We start from the raw sequence: 20,295 nt of genomic DNA, 5'->3' as shown, positions 1-20,295 counted from the left end.
TAAAAAGCCATTTGTTAGTTTTCTCTATGCTGGTTAACAAAAGTTTCTTGCGTGATATTCCTTTATAGCAATATTGCTTCATGCAGCACTAGCAACACAAAGAGCACTCAAAAGTAGCACAACAACACATCATCAGTAGGGTAAAACTAATCTGTCTCACAACGGTTCATGAACACAATGAATATTAAAGTAAGATATTCTTCTAATAGAAGTGCACTGGTTAATTACTTTGGTGTCTGACATCTCTATTCATCAGCTTCTGCTTTTAGGGACTAGAGAAAAATCCAAGCACAGACACTGCTGAAACTTCCTCTCATCACAGTCCAAGTGCAATTTGCAAACCACATACTCTGTCTGTCAGATCCAAGAGTAAGCAGAAAGCAATGATCTTGGGTGCTGAACGATCTGAAGTTCATTCACTAAATTTGTCAGTAAAGAGAATAGGACACTCGCTCCAAACTGGGAAGATCTGCAGGGACATGACCACAGATTCTGTATTTTCAGACGACCAGAGCTACCCATGCAGTCAAACATTCAGGAGCAATACTCACTTTCTCCAGTAGAAACTGTGTATAAAAAAGTGAATGCAGCTTCTGCTGGTACTTGACCAGTACTGCAAACCACTCCATTCTCAATCTATTCTCAATCTAATCTAGCCTGGAGAAAAGAAGGCTGCGGAGTGACCTCATTGCAGCCTTTCAGTACCTAAAGGGAACCTATAAACAGGAGGGAAATCAACTCTTTGAAAGGGTAGATAACAGCAGGACAAGGGAAGTGGTTTTAAGTTGAAGGAGGGAAGATTTAGGTTGGATGTCAGGGGAAAGTTCTTTACAGAGAGTAGGGAGGTGCTGGAATAGGCAGACCAGAGAGGCTGTGAATGCCCCATCCCTGGAGGTGTACAAGGCGAGTTTGGATGGGGCCCTGGGCAGCCTGGTCTAGTATTAAATGGGGACGTTGGTGGCCCTGCATGTGGCAGGGGGGTGGGAGATTCATGATCCTTGAGGTCCCTTCCAACCCGAGCCATTCCGTGATTCTGTATTTTTCCTTTTCTCTTTTTCATTAGGTTTAAACACTGTCAAACCAGTGCGAATATAAGCAGGAAAATATGTTACTGGATAAATGTATTTTTTTTATCATCCATACTGGCTTAAACTGCTCTTCTGGACACCAAAACAACTGCTGAAAAACTCTCTCTTCAGAATGGTTTTGTTCTCATCTCCAGCTTACCATATAATTACATAATAATTATTGTTTAATAAAATAATTAAATAATTTAAATTAAATTAAATTAATTTAAATTAAATTAATTAATTTATTTTATATAATTAATTTTAATTTATAATTAATAATTTAAATTAAATTAATTAATTTAAATTAAATTAAATAATTAAATTAATTTAATTAAATAATAATTATTATGTAAATAATAATAATTGTACTGGAATAATTAAAGGACTGAGAAGTGGGAAGAGTCCACTTAAAATAGCAGTTGAAAGAAATACCTAAACAATAACCCCAAAAGAATCTAGCCTATGACTCTACTAACTGGCTTGACAATGTTAAAACCATAAACAAAAAAGCTGAGCAGATGTGAAAAAATAAACCAAAAGCAAACAGATCAATAAACAAACCTATTTCCCGTGAATTCTTGATCACAGAACATACACATGCTATGAAAACTTGTGTCATATCTCTCTCGTTGTTGCTGTTCTAGAATTTCTCTCTATGAAAAAAAAAACAGACACAGTTATTGAGATAAAAAATAATAATCATTTTATCACGGAAGTATTATACCTCTTTATCCTTACTGTTACCAATGACCATACAAAATGAAAATTTGCTGACAGAAACCTGAGGTTAGTATTGGAGGAGGGGGAATTTCCTCACAAAATAAACAGTAGATTTTCCAAATGCATTGTGTGCTCCAGTGCAGTTCCAGTAAAATTCTAGTATTACGCAAATTCTGTGGAAGAAAATACAACTCATGGAGATATTTTACGCAGCTATTTAAATGATTATTTACATAACATAACACTTCATTGTCTCTTCTTAGGTTCAGATTTATCCCTGCTATCAGTGAGCAAGTTTCTGGGTAACCACATAAACCCCAGTGGAATGATAATGTTCCTTCTACACATCTAATCACAGGCAGTCTAGTAGACCTCTTCCTGACAAAGAATGATGACAAAGGATGGTGGTTTCTGCAAGGAACTGCAACATGCAATAAACTCATAGGAAAAGAGAAGCTGATTAATCACCTTTACCACAAGCCTTGTTTAACTTAGAGCAATTCGCTAGATACTTCACAACAGCTGACCACAATTTTCCTAACAAAAACAAAATCACATAGCAAGTGACACGTTTCTACTGGCAGGTTACCTTACACTTCAGATGGAAAGGCCTTGATCATCAATATCTTCAGCCTAACAGTACACTGCCTTGTGCTTATGTTTTAAGAACTGACAACTGGTCATGCATTTATTTTCTGCGCTATGCAGACAGGCTACTCTCTGTTCTCCAATGTTTGGGATCCTGACTGAATTTTTTAGGATATTTTCTCAATCTATCTCCTTCAAGCCTGCAATAGTGAGGCTTTGTGTTTCTGACCTACCTCTTCTGTACTGTTTTGTGTGGATTAAAACCCAAACTGGCCTACAGTCTGTGTGTAAGTTCACATTAAGCTATGTCCAGTGGGTAAACTCCATAGCAGGTATGTGCTGCAACACACATGTGCTGGAAGTTGCCTGGTTGTGCAAGTCAGCCTACCATGGCACCGAGGGATTTCAGTAGGCTGATGCTGGGCAAATAAATTATAGAATCATAAAATCACCAAGGTTGGAAAAGACCTCCAAGATCATCCAGTCCAACTGTCCACATATCGCCACTATTTCTTCACTAAATCATATCCCTCAGTACAACATCCAAATGTTTCTTAACACCTTCAGGGACGGTGACTCCTCCACCTCCCTGAGCAGCTCATTTCAGCACCTGACCACTCTCTGAGAGAAAAATTTTTTCCTAACATTCAACTTGAATCTACCCTCACGCAATGAGGCCATTCCCTCTAGTTCTATTGCTAGTTATGAGGGAGAAGAGGCCAACCAACCTCAGCACAACTCCTTATAGGTAGTTACAGAGAGCTATAAGGTAGCCCCTGAACCTCCTCTTCTCTGGACTAAATAATCCCAATTCCTGCAGCTGCTCCTCATAAGACTTGTGCTCCAGCCCCCTCACCAATTTTGTTGCCCTTCTCTAGACACGCTCCAGGGCCTCAATGTCTTCCTTGTAGTGAAAGGCCCAAAACCAAACATAAGTGTGGCATCACCAGGGCTGAAAACAGAGAGATGATCACTTCCCTGCTCCTGCTGGCAACACTATTTCTGACACAAGCCAGGGGGGAAGAACGTACCATGTCTTAGACCATTTTACAGCCCGTATTCAATCAAAATATTCAAGTGTTTTAGCTACTGTGCATCAGCTAAGATTCTGTCAACTCTTCAGATGCAAATACGGGGGCGTTTTTATTCATTTCACACAACAAGACATGCCTTTTTTGTTGGAGTCATGTTCAGCAATACCTACTCAAATTCCAGACCACATCCTCAGATATCCTGCAGTTTTATTCAAAATGTCAACAAATAAACAAAAAAAGATAAAATAAAAAAAAAGACTGGAAAAGATAAGTGGAGCATAACATGTCTTGTGAGAGTCCTTCAGTAGAGATACAATTAAGTAGGAATATCCGTGCTCCACATGGGCAGTAAGCATCCCATAGCACAGCAGTGAGAACTGGAGCTTTTGCTGGTACTCTGAGCTGTCACCTCTCTTCCCTTAGCAGCATGTCTCACACAGTTTTGCTAACCTCGAATTTGAAAGCATTGGCATGTAGTTTATATAACTTGCAAAACACGCTAGAAACAGTCTATAAAGAAATCAAAAGATATCACATACAAATTGAGTGTTAGGACAGCAACTTCCTCACCCACTAATGACATTTTATCACAGCTCGCTAATTGTACTCTACTGTGAAAGAAGAAGTGCTCTACAGTACTTGACACTTGGCCACATAACTGCAGATTTCCACTCCCTACAAACTTACCGGAGCCCTGGGGAGCTGTGATTCACAGCTATGCCTGAGGGGGAATGAGAATAGCACTGCATCCTTCATCAGATGCTGCTCTTCTTACTCTGCTCTTCAGCCTTCTGGCATCCCCCTACACGAACACGCCTGGCAGCTAAGAGGCCTTGTCTAACATAGCACCACTGTTTTACAAATTTTCTAGGTGGAATTTAAAAAATATTTTCCAATGTAGACACTCCTTTTATTTGTTCGTATCATTCATTGCTAGCAGGTACTTTCTCTGACAGAAACCAATTCTGGCACTTGCAGAGGTGAGGAATTGAAAGCAGTAGCTCAAATCAAGTACAGTACTCTTCCCTAAGGACACTCCCAAACAGCCTTTCACTCCATTCCTGGTACTTTGACGGGATACAGCAATTAGAGTTTTGTACAAAACTTCTATGGTCTTTCTAAGGAAAGATGCTCAGCTTCACAATTTAAGCCAAATTTGAACTCAAATTGTGAGGCAAGAAATGAACAATTTACTTCATTACCTACAACAGTTTCCAAACTGTTAGAATTGTTATGTCATATTTGTTATATTAAGAAAAAAAATACAAAACCAAAAACATTACAGCCATGAGGATTTTCCAAAAGTTTTTAGGACACTGTATCCTATCAAAGTGTCAGAGAATAAGAAGACAAAGTTACTCAAGAAAAAGGCAAACAGATAACAAACTGAACATATGTTAATTTTATTTTCCCACAACGAATAAGAGCTGAGTACAGGCAGAGAAGATATTCCAAAACACCAGAACAGTAAGTGACCCAAATGCCAGAGTCTGATTTCAGGCAATTAGTGTACAATATTGATACTGTTAGATGAATAATTCCTGATGCCCATCTCTTTTTATCTTTTCTCAGCAGTTCTGTCAGCTATTCATTTTTCAATCTTCCCATCATACTGTGTGACACACTAAAAAAAATGCATTACTTCACTGAAGACTGTCAAACTACTTGTGAAACAGCCATTAATCCAATTCCCTTTTTTCTCTGTGGGCACAGACTCTTCTACAGCTTGCAGTTATATAGTTTTCAGTATATGGCTGATCTACCATAAAGAACCAATCCAGACAAATTATAAAATCATATCTCTGCTGTGTTTTAACTAAAAAAAGAAAAAAAATCAAAAACAAGCAAAAAGAACATAGTAAGGATGTACAAGTGTTTATAGCAGGACAATTATCTTTAAATATATCACCACTCTAAGCTGTTAATACAAAAGAAATTTGATCATTTGCATTAAAATTAGTAACCTAGAGTATCAAAAATGCCACACACATTCTCATGCTAAGTCTGAGGTTATGAGGAGTTCAGTCTTGCTCATGGGAGGTGGCAATTTAAAATGTTTCTGAAAAATGTGCCTGTTCCTCTCTCTGGAAGCAATGTTTTGGATGAAATTACCAGTTTTTCTTCTTCCAAAACTGCTTAAGCACTGTGCATCAGCAAGAATTCACACTGATAATGAGAGACGAAAAATGCATAGTTAAGCTAGAAAGCACTTTTCTCTAAACAATTATTTTGTTTCTTGCCTATATTTCAAAATACCTTCAAGATGTACCTTCAAAAGGTAAGATTGAGTACCAGCTCCATTGGAACCAAAAGCCAGGGAGTCAGGACAATTAATTTTGAGACACATATGACTTTTCTGATCCTGCTACCCCTCTCTCCATCCTATACTGATATTGAGGTGCTAAGTTGTCTGTACTGCTTGCAGACCACTGCATTTTAGCATACAATTCTTTACTAACAAACAATTTACCTTTTAAATGCATAGCTCTGGTCTATTACGCAGAACAACTATTCACAACTACTCACTCTGCACAAGCTTTGCTGCTTGTGCGCAACCTTAAGAAACTGGTGGTCCGCCTGTTTCTTCCAAGTACATCAGTTGGTCTGACAAAAACAATTCTTTCTCTAAAATCCTGTCTTCTATAAATACAGCACTTCTGAGAGGAAAGAAATTAAGGCAGAACATACTTCTCTAGCTGTAAGCTAGAGGTAGATTACACTGCACACTTGTTTGGGATAAGATCCTGCAGTGAATTGTGGCTGCAACGAGATGAGAACTTATTGTTCCTCAGTCCAGGAACCAGACTGGAATCTGCAGTTCGGCCTGTAAAATGGAATCTGCAGCAGTGTATCTTCATTTTTAAGATGTTCTGGACAAAAAAAAAGTTTATTGCCCTGAACTCTGACAAGACAGTCTAAAATCAGTCCAAAGAATGAAGCATACACAGCTTTATGCGAGTATTTCAGATCTGGGTTGGACTACAGAAAGACAATTCTGAAGTGTCAGGATTCTTGTTGGCATCTGTCTTGCCAGTTTTGGACCTCTGCTCTTAAACTCTCTAGGCAAGAGACTAGAAAGATAGAATGTTATGCAAATTAGCATTTTACAGAAATTTCAACTAAAGCTTTTTATAAACTATACATTCCCACGGGAGGTAGTATGTCTGAAGATGCTTCTTTGAAGAGGAAACTTGCCAATGGTTTGAGTGTGAAGCACGCAAACATCTGAATCAGCAGAGTCCTGCTGCACTGAACATGCTGCCACACTCCCTGCTCCAAAGAGTGCAAAATTACAAGCCATGCTTTCTGACTCATTAATACTACTGAAATCAGACTGTCTGTCTAGGAAATATGATATTACAACAGGCAGCAAGTGGGTGTGAATTTGAATCTGAGTAACAACAGATCGAGACAAGAAGATACATATTTTATCAAGGCCTCCTAGGTGATTTCTCAAATACACAGTGTGAGGCTTTAGTTCTAGTTTCTTCCAATTTAAGTAAGAGTTACACTTCCCTGCTGTGTGTTCAGAGAAATTAGCTCCTGCTGTAGGCAAAGGAACCAGGTGAAACAGATTCTGGCTTAAAAAAACAGTAACACAACAAAATAAAAGAATCATGCTGACATATCACAAGAAGCTGCTTACATACTTTACTGCCAGTGAAAAAAAACCAAAAACCCACAAATCCAACTGTACAGCACTTAGTGACAAATACTGGGACTGGTGAGAGCTGAGACTCTAAACGCTTGCCAAGTTTGACAATTATATATACCTTCAGGATAAACTATTTTTAGAGTAAGAGATTTAAATTTGTGTTTGTGCCGACAGTTTCCTCAAAGACTGGCTGATGAGTTTCAGGTTGTGCTTGTGGCTGCTAGGAAAAAAAAAGTTATATAAAGAATTATGGTGTCAGAAACTTTATATTTGTATAAAGACATGCAATCATAGCTGTCTATCAACAACCTGCGTCCTAACTTCTATATTTATCTTCTCTCCTTACAGATCTCTGAGTTCGATTCTGCCACTTCACACATTACTCTATTGCCTCCTGAGAACAGAAAAAAAAAGATCTGTAATCATTACTGAATCCTCTTCAATGCCACCTCATGCAGGGTGCCTTTTCTTTAACATTATCAGACACCTGCTGGAGAAGTGCTTCGGGAAAGAGCTTAAGGTACAAGGAAATATTTGTGTTTGTCAGGATAGGACCTCCAGCCCATATAGCGCTCAACATCTTTGAAATCAGCTGTCATACCAACAACACAGACGTGTTTGCTGACTACTTCTCGTGCTTTCCCTCACAATGCAGTGAATTTGAAAACTCATACATAGTTCTGGAACTTCATAAACAGAGCCCTGCTGGCTGGACAGACAGAACTGCATATCAAAGACTAAGAAATGAAGGATGATGTCATGGAAACCTGCTTCTGGGAAACAGATAAAACAACGGGGTAATGATCTACCATCAGCTAAGAGAGGCTGTCCCCCTGGTGTAGAAATTAAGAGTATTCTAGTTCTATCTCCACAATCTTCAGTCTCCTAACTTGCTTTATATGGCAAACTGCCTCTCAGAAATAGGCAAAATGACTTTTTCATTCCTTACACCCTAGATTCCAGTCTTGACTGCAGAGCTCGGGTTCTAAATAACCAATGGCAAAGACTAATTGGAATAGCCATAAGGGACCGCTTCCTTAGCTGCCCCTCTTGTTCTAAGAGCCCTGTGACAATGATATGGAAGACATTCTTACAGCTTGTTCAAGAATCTGACTCAATCTGAAAAGAGAGTAAGATTTTCATGATATGACAAAAACTAAATAACTATGCAAAGATGATGGAAAGGAAAAAGAAGGGTGAACTGCAGTAGATGTATACTACAGGCTGAACTATATGCTGAACTACTACATATTATAAGCTGAACTACTATGTAGGCTGAATTATACACTGAACTACCATGCTAAAGCTGGACATAAAGTTTTTTGGAATTAAGAGGAGTAAAAGAAGATTAAGATTGGCTAACACAGTAAAATGCAGTAGTAGAAAACATCACCCTCCTCATCCATTGGAAGCAAACAGCAAATAAAAGCAGCAAACTACCTTATTCCTTAAGGCAGTAAGAGACCAACAGGAATGCCTCCAATTCCTAGGACTTTAGTCTTCACAGAAAAGGTTAATTATGTTAAGACCATAAATAAAATGCATTTAGAAGAAGCAGACAAACAAAACCTAAAAAAGGATTTAACACTCAAAGTTGTATATATTCAAATCTTATGGAATTTACTGATGAATCATGGAATTAGATAAAACAATTTCTGACTGTTAGTTCTTCAAAAGCCTGTGGAGGATGGGCAAAGTTCCAAAGTGCCTGAGAAAAGTCACTGAATATAGAACTTCAAATAGGGAAAGAGGACCTACTGAATTTCAACCATGTAGGTACTGACATGCTAACATTATCGTTAACTGCTCTGTAAGTCCTTCAGATGGTGCAATGGGCCATATCAGACTAGCATCTCAATCTCTTTCAGTGCATACCTTCAGTTTCTTATCCCAGCTTAAGCTTGTGAAAAATTGGAGATAATAGAAGCAACTCACGCTAGGAAATTGGTACAGCTCTGTATTTTAAACATTTCTTTATCCCTCCTCCACTTCTTGTGAAGACTACTATTCAGGGTGGAACTGCAGCCTCTTTACCTAAAACTACCATTCATGTGAACATGACAGCAACACAAGGTCGGCGCTGTGGCAGGAAGTGTACATTTTCAGAAAGTAGGTTTGGGGTTTTTACTTTTTTAAAGAAAAATCTTAAAGATAACCCCAAGAACTTATAACAAAATTGCCTTTCCCACTATCTTGAGTTTTGACTCCAGACTGCCTTGCCTGTTTCCACTACTGATCTTCACAGCCAGTAATTCTTTTATCAAAACTGTGTTTTTGCAAAAAAACATATTTGTTTTTTATTACATAGCCTTGTCAGCTATTTTAGCGAGCTGCACTCTAACCTAGATAGACTCGTTCCTTGGTCTCTCTCAATACATCACAGTCACCATAATGTCTCGGCATGACATCCACCTTGGCTAGCTCCCCTGCTGCAATACAGCCTAAAATATTCCTATCTGGTGCTGTAGCTAGCACATTTTAAAGATAGCATTTGTCCTTGTTTGAGCCTACTGTTGGAGACAGCAGTTAGGGTTCAAAGACTGCAGCAAAATCACTGGCAGTTTTGCGGTTCTGGTCTTTATTCTGTGCAACTCACATGAGTCCACTTGCCAGCTCACTCTTCATTGCTTCACTTGTCCCGAGGTAAAAGGCTTTGCAAAGCAAAATAAGTATTTAACTTGCAAGTCAACACTCAGACTACAGTAAAGGAAATAAAAAACTAAACAGACTTTAATGCTTTAACTAAAGCTGTGAATCCTTTAGCTACAACTACAGCAGCAGCTTGATTTCACAAAAACTTTCTGCAAAAACTCAAGATAAAATTCTGATACTTAAAGCAGTGTTTACAGCAAAGGCTATTTCACACCACAGTAAGAATGTGTAACTCTTCCTTTCATAACTTAACGAAGCAGCAGTTGCTTTGGGCTAAAGCCTTGCACTCTTCTGAATGTGACGAAACATCACAGGGATCACAGAATTGTAGGGGTTGAAAGGGACCTCAAGCTGTCATCGAGTCCAACACGCTGTGAAAGCAGAGTCCCTACAGCAGTTTGCACAGGTGGGTCTTGAATATCACACAGAATCACAGAAAAACAGAATCACAGAACTTAGGGGCTGGAAAGGACCTCTAGAGATCATCAAGTCCAATGCCCCTACAAAAGCAGGCTCCCCAGACCAGGTTGCACAGGTAGGCATCCAGGCAGGTCTTGAACATCCCCTGAGAAGGAGACTTCACAACCTCTCTGGGCAGCCCATCCCAGTGCTCCGTCACCCTTACTGTGAAATTCTTACGCACGTTTATGCAGAACTTTCTATACTTCAGATTGTAGCCATTTCCCTTGTCCTATTGCCACACACCATTTAGAAAAGTCTGGCCTTGTCCCTTTGCCTCCCGCACCTTCCATGTTAATAGACATTGATTGGATCCTCTCTGAGTATTCTTTTCTTAAGTCTGAACAGACCCAGGTCACTCAGCCTTTCCTCATAAGAGAGGTAATACAGGTCCTTTATCATCTCTGTGGCCTGGAGACTCTGCAACCTCTATGGGCAGCCTGTTCCAATGCTATCATTCTGACAGTAAAGAAGTTCTTACTTGCATTACTACAAAACTTCTCAGTTCCAGTTTCTGCCTGTTGACACTTATTTTATTGTTGCTTGCCAGTGAAACAAGTGCATCCCTATTGACTCATACACTTAAGATATTTATAAACAGTCATGAGATGCCCTCTCAGCCTTCCCTTCTCCAGACTGAAGAGTCCCAGGCTGAAGAGTCCTGTATATAGGAGATGCTCTAGGCCCTCAATCATCTTTGTCCCCCTCCGCTGGACTCTCTCTAGAAGATCCCTGACTTTTTTCAACTTGGGAGCCCAGAAATGGACACAATATTCCAGATGTGGCCTCACTAGTGCAGAGTAGATAGGGAGGATCACCTCCTTCAACCTGCTGGCCGTGCCTTTTTTAATGCACCCCAGGATACTATTGGCCTTCCTGGCCACAGGGGCACAATGCTGGCTCATGGCCAACCTAACACCCAGGTCTTTCTCTGTAGAGCTCCTCTCCAGCAGGTCATCCCCTAAGTTGTACTAATGCATACAGTTATTTCTCCTCAGGTGCAGGACTACACATTTGCTCTTGTTAAACCTCATCAGATTCTTCTCTGCCCAACAATCCAGTTTGTTCAGGTCTTGCTGAATGGCAGCACAGCCTTCTGGTGCTGTCAGTCACTCTTCCCCCCTTGTTTCATCAGCCAGCATGCTGAGGGTGCATTCTATTCCTTCAGCCAGGTCATTGATGAAGATGCTGAACAAGACAAGACTAACTACTGACCCCTCGGGAGCATGAGTTACAGGCTGCCAACTAGACTCTGCGCCACTGAATATAACCCTTGAGCTCTGCTAGTCAGCCGGTTCTCAGTTCACCTCAATATTCACTCATCTATCTCACACTTTCTGAGCTTCATTACAAGGATGCTGTGTGAGACAGCATCAAATGCCTTGCTCAAGTTAAGGTACACAATATCCACTGCTCATTCTGCATCTACCCAGCTGGTTATGATATCACAGAAGGTGAGACTGACTGGCCTGTAATTGTCTGGATGCTTCTTCCTGCCCTTTTTGAAGACCGGTGTGATGCTGGCTGCCCTCCAGTCTTCAGGAACCTCTTCTGTTTTCCAACACCCTTCAAAGATGACAGAGAGCAGTTCAGCAGTCACCTATGCTGGCTCCCTCAGCACATGTGGGTGCATCCCATCAAGGCCCATGGATTTGTGTCCATTGATTTTGGCTAGATGGCCTTTGACTGTATCCAGATAGACCAAAGGGAAGTCTTCCATTCCCCAGACTCTCTCACCTACCTTCAGGGTCTGAAATTCCTGAGGAGCAGTCTTAGTAGTAAAGATTGAAGCAAAAAAGGTGTTCAGCATCTCCTCCTACTCAGCATCCTGTGTTACCTGGAAACCCATCTCATTCAGTATCCACATTTTCCCTAGTCCTCTTTTTACTACTGACATACTTAGAAAAGTCTTTCTATCCTTGACTTTCTTTGCCAGATCAAATTCCAAGCGGGCCTTAGCTGCATTGCATCCCTGCAGGCCCTGACAACATTCCTGTATTCTTCCCAAGTGGAAATAATATTTCCACACTTAGTGTACCTTCTTCCCTTTTTGAGTTTCACAGAATCACGGAATGGCCAGGGTTGGAAGGGACCTCAAGGATCATGAAGCTCCACCCCCCCCCGCCACATGCAGGGCCACCAAGCTCCACATTTAATATTAGACCAGGGCCCCATCCAGTCTGGCCTTGGACACCTCCAGGGATGGGGCATCCACAACCTCTCCGGGCAGCCTGTTTCAACACCTCCCCACTCCCTCTGTAAAGAATTTCCCCCTGACATCCAACCTAAATCTTCCTCAACTTAAAACCATTTTCCCTTGTCCTGCAGTTATCTACCCTTTCGAAGACTTGACTTCCCTCCTGTTTGTAGGCTCCCTTTAGGTACTGAAATGCTGCAATGAGGTCACCCCACAGCCTTCTTTTCTCCAGGCTGCACAAGGCCAGCTCCCTCAGCCTGTCTTTGTACGGAAGGTGCTCCAGTCCCCTGATCATCTTAGTGGCACTCCTGTGGACCCTCTCCAGCAGCTCCCTGTCTTTCTTGTACCAGGGGCTCCAGACCTGGACACAGTACTCTGCTCTACTTACAAGAGCAGAGTAGAGGGGGACAATCACCTCCCTGTCCCTGCTGGCCACCCCTCTTTTGATGGAGCCCAGGATACCATTTGCCTTCCAAGCCACAAGGACAAGGGCACACTGCTGGCTCATGTTAAGTTTTTCATCTATCAAGACCCCCAGGTCCTCCTCCGCAGGGCTGCTTTCAAGGACCGCTCCTTCCAGTCTATATGGATGCCTGGGATTCCTCCGGCTCAAGTGCAAAACTTTGCACTCTTCCGTGTTGAACTTCATCAGGTTCACCCAGGCCCACCTTTCTAGCCTGTTGAGGTCCCTCTGAATGGCATCCCTTCCTTCCACTGTGTCAACCGCACCGCTCAGCTTGGTGTCGTCAGCAAACTTGCTGAGGGTGCACTTAATTCCATCATCGATGTCATTGATAAAGATGTTAAAGAACACAAGAGTTTATACATGAGCTTCTTGCTCATGTTTTAAATTAGCCTAAGCAGTAAAACAAACTACACAAATGTATTTCAAACAAGAAGACAAAACAAAACAGAACAGTGATCAGCAACCTGGAGTAAGACTCATGGAAGCTGAAGTCAGTGAAAGCCAAAACCAAAGGATTACCTAATCAAAACTGATAACTCCTAAGATACAAGAGATCTGTCCAAAGAACTAGGTTGTCATCACCAGGCAAGAACTCCAGAGGGTTTCATGAGGATTCAACAGCTGTCAGAAATGATCCTGGCCAGACTTCCTCCAATCATGCATCTTGGTGCATGGGAGTATGTGAGTGTGAATTAAAGCAATTTGAGTCAAAGTGTTTGAAAGCACGAAAACAACTTGCTTTAATATTTGTTAAGTATTACCTCACCATTCCACAATATAACACACTGAGTTTTATTTTGCTAATTTCTCTAGATGTAAATGAATACTCAACAGATAGTGTGTCAGTGCACTGCAGATTCAAGAAGTAAAACATTCAGCACACTCAGCCTTTTCTTGTGCTCTGGGCATATTTTCCCCTCCTGTGGAACACTCACATTCAACCTGTAAATTTATTCCACAGAAAAAAATCTATGAACAAGGAGTTTCTGTGCTTTTCTGTAGAAGCTGAGGAAATGAACTAAGAAAAAAAAAAGATCATTTTACAGTTTAGCAAAAAATGCTTTAACTTTAAAACACTCTCTACATTCCTATGTTTTATACAGTGGAACTGTTTACCTTAAAAATGAAGTAAATGTAATTTCTTACCAGTCTCTTTTGCTGAAGCTGTTCTCTAAGTAATCTGTCTTCTGGTAAGACATCACAAAGAAGAAAATAATTGTCCTGTTCTTCTGTTAAGAGATCAGAAAGTGTGGGTAAGGCATGGGAGGTTGCTGCAGTTTTGAACATTTGTGGTATATAATCAGCTAAACCTCGGATGCAATGACTTTTTAAACCTATAAAGGTCAGCTGTTTTAATTACATAATTTAATGAAACATGCTAAAATATTTGTACACAATTACTCAAAAAACCTTATATCAGCCATTATACATATGTGTCTGATCTTAAACTGAATAGAATTTACATCATTTATATCGCAGTACAAAGACAAATGTCTCGCACATGTTTTCCACACTACCATCTTTATTCTCTTTTATGTTGGTTCTTCTTGAGACATAAAGTAATTTTAATCACTGATATTCCTCACAGTATAAAGTCAGCATGAAAGAAAAATGAAATGACTTTTAACTCTATTTTTCAGGTGAGATTTTTCACTTATTTTCCAAATAATTACCGATTTGCAGTGGTAATTGCCCTGCCAACGTCACCTTTTACGGTCAGATTACATTCCATCTCCAAGTATACATTACAACTGTTTAATAACATATACTGACATTTTTAAATACATATCTTATGTTTAAATACGTACAGGTTATGTTTACTAAAGAGTTATGTGGTTAGTGGACTGAACTATTAATAAGCCTTTCACCACTTAAAACATGGTAGTTTTCAGACTTCCCCATCTTTTTACATAGAACTCCATATGAAATAAGACAAAACTCCTGATTTCTGAGCTATTGCATTTCAAGGAGCTCATCATTAAAATTAACAAAATGTTCCCATTATTCTCTTGAAGGGCTACTGCTGGATTACAGTTGTGGCAAAGACCTCCAGGTGCTTGATCCACAATTTTCAAATTGAGTGGTAGGTGTTAAAATTTCAGCAGCAAAATTATTCATATGTGAGATAAAGGTAATTACAGTCTTCAAAGTGATTTCCACATTTTCTAGAACCATTTTCTTAAAATGCATTTCAATTAAAATACTTCATTTCCACCCATCTCTGGCACTGGTTGCATGCATTTTTCCTCTCTTAGGAGCTCTCCATAGAGCATTAAAGATGCAGAAAAGCCCTACTATTCTCCTATCTGCTTTTAGGTAAATTATATATTTCTGTTATAATATGAGAAGCCAAAGAAACACATTTACCTGGAACAGAAGGTGTAAAGATCACAACAGGAAATTTATTCCCACATTTAATAAGTTTTGGTCTTATTTACTACTTAAGAGAAAAACTTCTTTTGTACAATCAGACTCTGACATTACCATGGATTGTCAAACAGGGCCAGAGCCTTGAAGTACAGCCCTGGTCTTGTGTCAAAGTGCAGAAAATCACAGGCCTTGTACCCCTGTGTGAAGGGATTTTCTCCTAACATTTCCAGGGCAGTAAGCACAGGAACAGAAAGGTAATGTATGTGTGACTGTGGCCCTGCTGCCTGGGAGAAGCCAGTGGCACAAGCCAATAGTGGTGAGCAGGGTGAATTTGGGAAGACAGTTCCCTGTGCACATTTCTCCACATTTCCAGGACAGTCAGAGATTATTTATGCAGTAGGTACCAAGGCCTCCCTAGCCATTATGAGGATCAGCACTGCTTCTAGGCCTTGATGTGCAACTGGCCCCAGTTTGGCAGTGTTTAAAGCCTGGAGTTGAGTAAATCCTTCAAAAGGGTACAGTTAAATATGCAACTGATTTCAGTATTCTGACCTCGTGTCAGGATATTTCATATCTGACTGCATCAAAGCATGTAATTATCGTGAGATCTGGCCAAACGTAAATAAGCAGTATACTTACCTAAGGGAGCTTCCGAATTTGTTCTTATCACACTACAAAAGTCTGTGACAGGCTGTTCTGCAAACCTCTTCTTCCAATATGAGATGTATCTTTACAAATAAGGGGGAGATGATCGTGAAGAAAGAAGAATGAAAGAGGTTTAATAAACAACTAATCTGCTCTCATGTCTTTCATTCTCTAAATTCTTAGAGATCTCAGTGGAGTTGTTTGGGGTTGTTTCTTTTTCTTTTTTTTTCCCTTTAATTCCTCTCTCAGTATTTTCATCCTTTAATCTGGTTTTCCAATTCATTAAATTTACTCAGCTTCATTAAACCTGGGTTCAACTACCCTGCCAAAATGAAAGACTTACATTTAGCTTTACACGAACACTGTGACCTATTCATATCTTCAGACAGATATGCCATTCAGGTGCATCTTTACTGAAAAGATATACCACAGAGTACTCTCAAATTCCCAAAATATTGAGGCTGCTGCTCTGTAAGATGCAGGCAAGTATCTGAAACTCAGTAAAAACACCAGCTTGTCAAAAGTGATGTCTTGGCAGGTCTCCTGTGGAGTTACTGTAAGCTGTAGCTTGGCAGACAACTAGGAAGACAGAAAAAAGAAGTCCCCAAGCAGTGGGGGGTGAGGTAGCAGACAGAATAAGGAAGGCTCTAAACATATCTTGAAAGTTTAACCCATCAACAGTTGTTTAAAAGCATGCTTGCACTATCAGAATTTGTTATAGCACCATTAACAGACCCCATCAGAGATTAGGCTCTCACTGAAATAGAAGCTACTGTCTAACAACAACAAAAAAATTACACACTCAGTACTATGATGAAAGGAATAAAACAGCCCTGCTTATAATAATAATAATGAATTGGGAAATGCTTAAATGTATGTTTACATTTATATTTATGACTGGTGCATGACATTAATAACAACGGAGTTGGTCAGGTAAAGGATAGCTATTCACTGGCTGTTTCTTACTGACATGCCATCATAAAGACTTCTGGAGTTTTTAAGACATAAATGTGCAAAAGGATTTCAAGATGTCACCTAATCTGTCCCCTGTAGTGAAATAAATGAACATCATTTAGACAGACTCATCACACCATAATTTCTATGCCATGAAGCTAGCTTACTCTTAAGCAACTTGCTACCATAAGACTGCAACTTAACACAAAGAATCCATGATCAGACAATGCCAGTACCTTGTCACATTTCCAGATAGAGAGAAAAACTGGTCAGTGACCTCTACATCATGCATGTGTTGAAAGCTCATTCCCCTCATTTTTACCCTTTCTCCTACTGCCAACTTATGTTTGTTTTTCTCAGCTTAAGAAAAAAAAATTGTAAATTAGCATTGCTCTTCTCTGGACACTTCAGCTCTTGTTGTTCAGTCAATAAATGTGTAACTAAGACTGGTTGTAAGTCATTGCTGAATATATTACGTATACATAATGTTATGTATTTGTATTTATTTCCCTTAATTTCCACACCTCAGTTAAACACCTTAGATTATACTTGCCTTTTTATTCACGGTATTAGACTAATTTGCTAATAATTGATGCAGCAAAGAATAGAAGACATACTTCAGAGTAGCAACTCCATGATTTCCATCCTGGGGCCATTTTCTATAACATTTGGATACTTTCCAATTGCATTAACAGCAAATAAATAAATAAATAAAAATCTAAATTGACTTTTTCTTGAAGAGGTGGTTTTCAAATACATTTTTAGTAACCCAGAATAAATCCCCCAAGCGCTCTTAAACTGGCATTCCATTACTGAGCAGTTCTGATCCCTTTATTTATTTGAAGAAAACAGCATTATCTCCGAAGAACACCGAATTCTTGTTCTGCTGCTTTCAGCACAAAACCAAACAAAAACAAGCATCAGTCTCCAATTTTAAGCAACATTAAATTCATATGTTGGAATAAGGATTTATATGGCTTTTATCTTCCCAAATTTCATCCTAATATTTAATTTTTTTGTATCTTAAAGCTTAGACACAAATTACTGTCTTTGGCTGAGTAACTTGTCATGGAAGACCTACCAGAAAACTCCTTCTAGTTAAGAAATCAGCCACCTAACATCTAAACACTGCAATAGAGCTAGCTACAAATGGGTAGGTACTGTCTAGCTTACTGACAGGACCATACATCCCTGTGTGTGGAAGCAAAATGCCAAACAAGTGCCCGGTCTCTGAAATCACAAGCCAGCTGGGGCTGTGCCAGCTACTGCAGGACATTAAAAGAAAGCAAGCCAAATGTGATCCTGCTGAGGTGATCAGTGACACAGCTGTAGGAGTCACAGTTACATGTCGATCACAGACCTGTGAAGTACAGTTAAGGATTAAATCTGATTTCTGTGGGGAAAGACTGGCATCCCTAAGACAGGGTAAATGAATTTCACCCCAGAATATGGAAGCTCATGTGCTGAGCAGCTTCTGTACATAATACAGCTTTAGGACATCATATAGTGGTAGAAACAATGCCTTCCTATACAAATAAGACAAAAAAAAAAATGGAAGAGTTGATTGTCTAGAATGCGCTTTGTGAAATAAACAGCTCTCTAGCTTGCTGGTTATAACATGAGCTGAGAAGTCCTAGGATATGACAAAGAATTTCTAATGGAGGAATTGCCCTGCGTTGTAACCATACAAAGTTTCTGAAACTTTATATACTTTCACATACTCATTTAGTACAAGCAGTAAATTCCATACCTTTTAAAATCTGCAACCAGTTTCACATCTGCAATGACAAGCTTGTGTTCAATTATCATGTGCTTCAGAAGCTGGTTTTGTTCTGCCAAGACATAGCATTCTTCACAGAAAATGCAAGGCACAGAGGGAGAACTTTCTACAGCAGCAACACCATCGGGACTTGCTGGACTTTCTGGTAGAGACAGAGGCTCCAAAATACACTCTGTAATGAAGACAAATAAAAAAATAATTAAATTAGTTTTGATTAAATGACAAATTTTCAGTTGCAGTGCAGATGGGGACAGCAGTAAACAGGAGCTGCTGGGAGCCGCAAGGGGAAGAAGGCACAAAAACATAGGAAATACAGCTTCTTCAGTTCTATGCTGCATTTGTGGAATACAAAATTTGCCTTGCACAACCGTTAAGGCTTCTACTTACACCATATGAAAATGTAAAACGCTCTGTCAAGGCAGTGTGTTGGCAGAAGACTGACGGGCGTGATACACCAAATTCCGTTTACCTGGTAAAACTGCACAGCACGGAGCGATGGTAGTGCACAGCACACAGAGTTACCTGCAGCAATACAGCTGCTCCTGACATTCCTCCTCTGCTAGCTTTGCCTGCACTTCAGCCTATTCCCTTCCCCCAGACATTTCTTTATTACACTGAGGTTGTATAAATTGTTCCAATTTTTCCTATTTCAAGAACAGCAGCTGCTACTCTAAATGATACAGCAATCCTATCAAAAGGGTCAGCACTTCTAAGCAGAACTTTTTAGCTGCAAGATTCTGGGTTTTTGCATTCTTACAGTATTGGTTTATAGCTTGAAGCGTCATTAATATGTGTTTACAGTGAAAAGTAGAGCAACTTAATGTCCTTGCATTTGCTGACTCTTAATGACGCCAAGAGAACTAAGCAGATACTCTGCCAGCCAGTTCAGCTCTGCCCAGTAAGCACCTACAGTGCTTTCTGCTCATTTTTGGTGTAGATCTCTTGCAATGACCTATTTGAACATTCACAAGTCCAAATAAACAAAAGCCTGTCTGCCTCATCAAATTGACTTTCCAGAGACAGGTGTGTAAGGCAGGATTTCTTTGTGACACAGACAAGGAGCTGATACACTTACTCAGCATGAGTACTAGGGATTGTTTGGACCTGAAGAATTGGACTTGGAGAACAGATCTGTTAATGTTTCAGAGCAGAGGTGAGTGACAGCAGGAATAAACCGGGGGGAAGTAGTGATACCCAAAGAGTGTGGCTAATAGTGAAAGAGAATTACTGAAATATTGACTGCTGGACTGGTGTGGCAACTGAAGAAGCTTACACAATTTATTTCAAAGCTTATGCAATTTATTTCAAAAGAGAAGGTGAAGTAAAAAAGAATCCGTGAAAATACCTTTGTGCTTCATCTCTCTGCAAGAGAACACTGAACAAGAGGATAAACGCACAGAGCAGAACAAAGGCCACAGCCTTTAGCATAGAAGTTAATGGATTAGCACATAATACAAACATCAAAATAGAACAAACAAATCTACTCATATCATTGAAATCTCTGAAGAAGCAGCTAATTTTGATGCTACATTTGGAGCCAAGTGGCCACAGATACTGGAGAAAAGCTGCTGAACTCTGAAGAACAGATGAAGGCTTGGCAGGGAGGGAGGGCACTGGGATGCATTTCTCACATGCAGTCACAGGAAAATGAGTGAAAAGCTGCAAGCTTCTCACAGAACCTACTGCCATGACACTGACTTCTCAC

General features: G+C 39.9%; 1 protein-coding gene across 1 annotated transcript in view; it reads right to left on the bottom strand.

Moving 5' to 3' along the window:
* ZNF277 (zinc finger protein 277) overlaps positions 1 to 20,295 on the bottom strand; it is a gene marked incomplete at both ends in the record, with an annotated part of 53,546 nt that overhangs the window by 14,209 nt on the left and 19,042 nt on the right. The window contains 4 exons of the mRNA XM_079550112.1: positions 1,632 to 1,723; positions 13,988 to 14,070; positions 15,851 to 15,939; positions 18,561 to 18,762. Of these exons, the coding sequence (XP_079406238.1) occupies positions 1,632 to 1,723; positions 13,988 to 14,070; positions 15,851 to 15,939; positions 18,561 to 18,762 (466 nt within the window). The remainder of the gene's footprint in view (positions 1 to 1,631; positions 1,724 to 13,987; positions 14,071 to 15,850; positions 15,940 to 18,560; positions 18,763 to 20,295) is intronic.

This window comes from Tetrao urogallus (genome assembly GCF_951394365.1).
Source record: "Tetrao urogallus genome assembly, chromosome: 1".
Taxonomy (NCBI): Eukaryota; Metazoa; Chordata; class Aves; order Galliformes; family Phasianidae; genus Tetrao; species Tetrao urogallus.
Note: the sequence above shows the minus strand (reverse complement) of the source record. Positions and strands in the feature narration are given on the sequence as shown.